The following is a 4663-nucleotide window of genomic DNA, read 5'->3' on the forward strand; positions in this document are numbered from 1 at the left end:
AACTGGTTTGAGATAAACCTGGTTGGATGTAGTATCTGACTTAACTGATTTGGGTCAAACCAATTTATGCAATGTCTGTGCCAGACCCCTTCCTGGTTTAAGTTAAACCAGACTCCCACAGCATCCTGACATGCTCTTGGGGCTGGGTGGGGCTCTCTGCTCCACAGCAGAGCTGGCCCCTCCCCTCTGCTCCCTGGCTGAAACTCAGCAGAGACTGCAGGCATTGGCCTGGCTTCCCCCTGCTCCTCACCCCCATTCCACTCACCACTCCCTGATAAGCAGGGATTGCCCAGTCCCCTCTGCCTTACACAGACACACAGCATTAGGTAGCAGACCACATGCTGGCTACAGTCAATGCTGTGGCAAACTAGACAAAGGCAGAATCAACAGATAGCTTGTAATGTCCCTCTATTGTTTTCTTACTTGGATGATAAATACTGAGTTTGGGGTGATAAATACTGTGTTATCAATTCTCTGCTGGGCTGGTCAGAAGTGGGGGACCCCTCCCTAATGAGAGCTTCCTGCCCCGGCCAGGCCACGCCCCCCCACCCAGCTCAGCCCTGTGCAAGGGAAGGGAGGGTTGCTTTAACGCCCCCTGGCTTCTAGCTTGAGCCACTGCAGGCATGTGCCTGCATTTCTAGGATGTCTATGTGGTTACAAAACTGATTTAGCCTAGCCAGGTTAGACTAACCTGCAAAGATTGAATCAATTCAAGCTCAGGCTTTTTGAATGTCTGTCCCTAGCCTTGGAAAATATACTACTCAAACGCCTAATTCCACTGCCTTTTACATGCACAGTGATTCTACTGACCTCACTGGAGATTATGCGGAAGTAATGATTGGATTCATGGATCATATCTTTAATTTTATGCTATATTTTCCAAGAATATGACACACATTTTTTCTTAAATTCAGGCTTTTTCCTCTGGTACTTTTCAAGTTGTAGCTGTAAATATATGCAAAGTAGTCCACTCTTCTTTGACCTCGTTAAATGTTTTATGGTAATCAAGTGCTGTTTCTGAGAAGATGGATGTGGAATTTAGCATTGAAACCCAATACAAATGTGAAATTCATGCTGCCTGGGCACCAGTTCGTTTTATATTTATTCAGTTACTGCCAGTAACTGTTCCACATAAAAGGACAATATGTCCTACCTCTGGCCTCCCATGTTAACTGATATCTGTGGGTCTCATTCAGCTCTGGTGAAACTTCATCACAGTCATGCTACTTTTAAAGGAAGGCTGCGTTTGGCCCTTTGATCCAAGCATTGGGACTTCACCAGACATCTTCAAATTCACTTCTTTTGATACTTTACTTTTATTTCTCCAGAAAATTCTCTGTAACTGTGTCCTTTCTGTATTCTCACTTTACTGCAAGCCAAGGTTATGAAGTATTCATCCACCTGATTTAGTTAAGCGCCAGGGTGGTCACAGGTAGAGTGCAACTCAGAGCCACACTAATATGTTCATGATGAAAAGGGAAAGGTTTGTAGCTAGCTGGTTATTCATAAATTATAATATATTCATAACATGCTTATAATTTGCACTGTCTTGATACCTTTTATCTGAGAATCTAAAAACATTTTCCAAACTTTAATAAAACCTCACAGTACTTCTATTAACTAGGTAAATATTATCATCCTGTTATTTAGATGGGTTCATTGAGGGGGAAGATAAATTAATTTATTGACTCACCGAAAAGTCACCAACAGACCAGGAATGAAACCTTGACTACATTAAAGTGAATGGCAAAACTCCTATTGACTTCCATGGGGCCAGAATATCAGTCTAGGAGTCCGAAAGGCTAGTCCCTTCTTTTTGGCAGCCAACAGGAGGCCAGTCCCTTCTTTTTGGCCCTGTTCACTTGTAATTCCCATAGCTTCTATTATTATTACAAAAATCCATTGAATAAATCAGTCTGCTTTATAATGCCTCTCTGCACATTGTCCATCCTTGTGCATTCAGCCATACCAAGGTAGAAAAAGCTATTATGGTCTATTGTGTAAATAGCGTACAGTTTGAGGAAGACATCTTTAATTCATATTTATATGATAAAACATATTTAAACAAATCACAATTTTTTATTGTGGTCCTGTCTATGGAAAAAATCATTCACGAAGTAAAATCCAAACACGAACACATTTATATGAAAAAATTAAGATTAGCCTAAACATTTCAAACTTTGGGATTCTCAAGGCTGTTCCTCCATGCTGGGTAGGGAGGATTGTTCCAAATCTAGCATTGAAGTTTATGCAGAAATTACATAAATGAAAGCTTGCATGCATGTAAGCATTAGTATATTAAAGCTATTGTCAGAGTTAAATTTGTCCATTGGTTCTTCAGGGCAAGCTTTTTACCTTCCTTTGTAGGATTAGTGCCTTTTCATGGAAAACAATGACATTATTCCCCATAGGAAAGTTTTGTTCAGTTGAGTTCAAGCTATATTATGTTTTACAATTGCATATTCACTGGTTTTATGCACCTGCATTTATCATTTAACAGTGCAGCATAACATTAAAAGGATCATTCAATGCTTGTACTAGCGATTGACATGTAAGGACAACTCATTGCAATATTTTTTAAATCAGGAAAATATTCTGCTCTAACCTGTCAAAGATGAATAATTATATCCTTTCCAGTCAATTTCAGTGAGCTCATTTCTTGAATTTCTTGTCAGTTCTCAGTAAGGGATGTTGTTAGGCAGTGAAAAAGTGGAAGAGAGTTGAACTTCACAAATTCTGTGAGGTTTTTGGGTTTTTTTACAAATAGGAGATGGTCAATTTAGCTTTTTCTGTGAAAACCATAAACTGTGAAAATAATAGGGTCTTAAGGGCTTCTGGATACAGTCTTCCAGCACACTAAATCTCTGCCCTTGGGGGGAAAAAACAATTACTAAGCATGAAAGGCAGATGAATAATACTAGCTGCATTCTCAGGGCTTTGGGCAGAGGCAGCTTTTATTGTTGTGACAAGTCTTACTTGTAGTGAATCCCATTTTTTTCTTGGACTGGATAGGTAATATTTACAGAGTAAATATTTATAGTCTTTCATAGCTGAATTTTTTTTGTGGCAAAGGCTCATTGTGTTAATGAATTTGTGTTTTCCAGATTATGATCTTTCCAAACTGCGAGACTTCATTGATGAGCAAGCAGATGCTTATGTGGACAAAGGCATCCTGGACAAAGAAGAGGCAGATGTGATCAAGCGCATATATAGCAGCCTGTGAAAACACAGGAAGAATGGTGTCTGCTGAACACTTAGGAAACTATAGGATAGCTTCACCCACTCCTAGCTCAGTGACCTAAAATCTGTTATTTTGAAGGTATCATTAGAAAGTGCTCTGTTTGCATCGTACTGAACCTTTTCTACACACAAATGTACACTGACAGCACACTGTACTTTCCTACATAAAAAACATCCCCATGGACAAATTCTGATATCCAATTTATATTTAACAGGGTAAATATTCACATAACGTTCCCTTAACTTACAGTTTGCATTGATTTGCCCCAGTAGATAAACTAGATTTTGTAGGAAAACTGTTTTAATGCGACTGTTTGTTCCCAGTACATTAGTTTTCCATAGATGCTACTATATGTACTTGTAAAGGGCATTATTAGACAATGAATTCCACTTATTAGTTCTCCAAATAAACATTTGAAATAATTTACATATTAAACTTTTCATTAGTCTTAATATTTCATGCCTAGAATGTTTTGGTCTTAAGTCACTGGTCTAGCATTACTTTTGATGTCTGTTTGTATTTGTGCATTCAGTATTGCCCCTCCTTTCATATATGGCTATTAACTAGCTAATGCTCCTCTGACACTGCAATTCCCTCTAACATAAGTGATAAAGGGAAAGTTGTTTTCTCAATGTTTCCACAGTTAACTACAGCGGAGGCACTGACACCATTAGTAGGTCTTTTGTGCACTCGTTTGACACTATTTGTTTTTTGTGCATGTATAAACAGCTGAATTCATGACTAACTAGCCTGTAAATAGCTGTTAATTTCTAAGAAAAAAATATAAAGCAAATCAAATGATGATGGGAGGAGCTTGCAGTTAGAGGTGTGATGTGCTGAGGAACACGCAGCCTAATTTTCAAATGGACTTGAGTGGGAGTTGTAGGACTACTGGCTGACCTCTGACCTGCACTGGGCAGTATCGTATACTTCAGCACAATGGGGAAATGTGTCTCTTGCTTCCATGTGGCCACCAACAGCATAATGTTTTAGAGGCTCTCAAGGATTCCAATACAGAAATAACAAGAAAACAGTTTCTATTTCTTCTTCTCAGTTTATAGGATTTATAAGGATTAGGTTTTAAGGACATTTTGTGATTCAGTACGAGTGGGTGAGTTGTGCGCGTGAAGAACTTGTGGAGGGAAAGCTGAGGCAAAGAAATTAGATTTGCCTTGCGCCTGGAAGTCGGGAGTGGTGGTGAATCTTACCTTGAGCAGGACTGAGCTCTGGCGCCCGAGGAAGTCCAGTTCCCTGCCCTCCTCTTTACTGCTTGAGCTTATCACCCATTTGACATTACTGCTGAAATCCAGGGTGGGCTGTGATTGCTTAGGTCAGATAACCTGACTACAGGTAAATCCTAGCCTTGTTGTGGAGGGAACATACTTTGGCCCAACCCAAAACTGTGATCGTGTCACAAAAGAG

General features: G+C 39.7%; 1 protein-coding gene across 2 annotated transcripts in view; it reads left to right on the forward strand.

Moving 5' to 3' along the window:
* Positions 1-3692, forward strand: part of SCG3 (secretogranin III) — an 83543-nt gene extending 79851 nt beyond the window's left edge. For both annotated transcript variants that reach the window (XM_019504211.1, XM_019504212.1), the window contains one exon: positions 3105-3692. In XM_019504211.1, the coding sequence (XP_019359756.1) occupies positions 3105-3223 (119 nt within the window). In that variant the 3' untranslated portion in view covers positions 3224-3692. The remainder of the gene's footprint in view (positions 1-3104) is intronic.
* Positions 3693-4663: the final 971 nt, after the last annotated feature.

This window comes from Gavialis gangeticus, unplaced genomic scaffold (assembly GCF_001723915.1).
Source record: "Gavialis gangeticus isolate Ggan-Ray unplaced genomic scaffold, GavGan_comp1, whole genome shotgun sequence".
NCBI classification, from domain to species: Eukaryota; Metazoa; Chordata; order Crocodylia; family Gavialidae; genus Gavialis; species Gavialis gangeticus.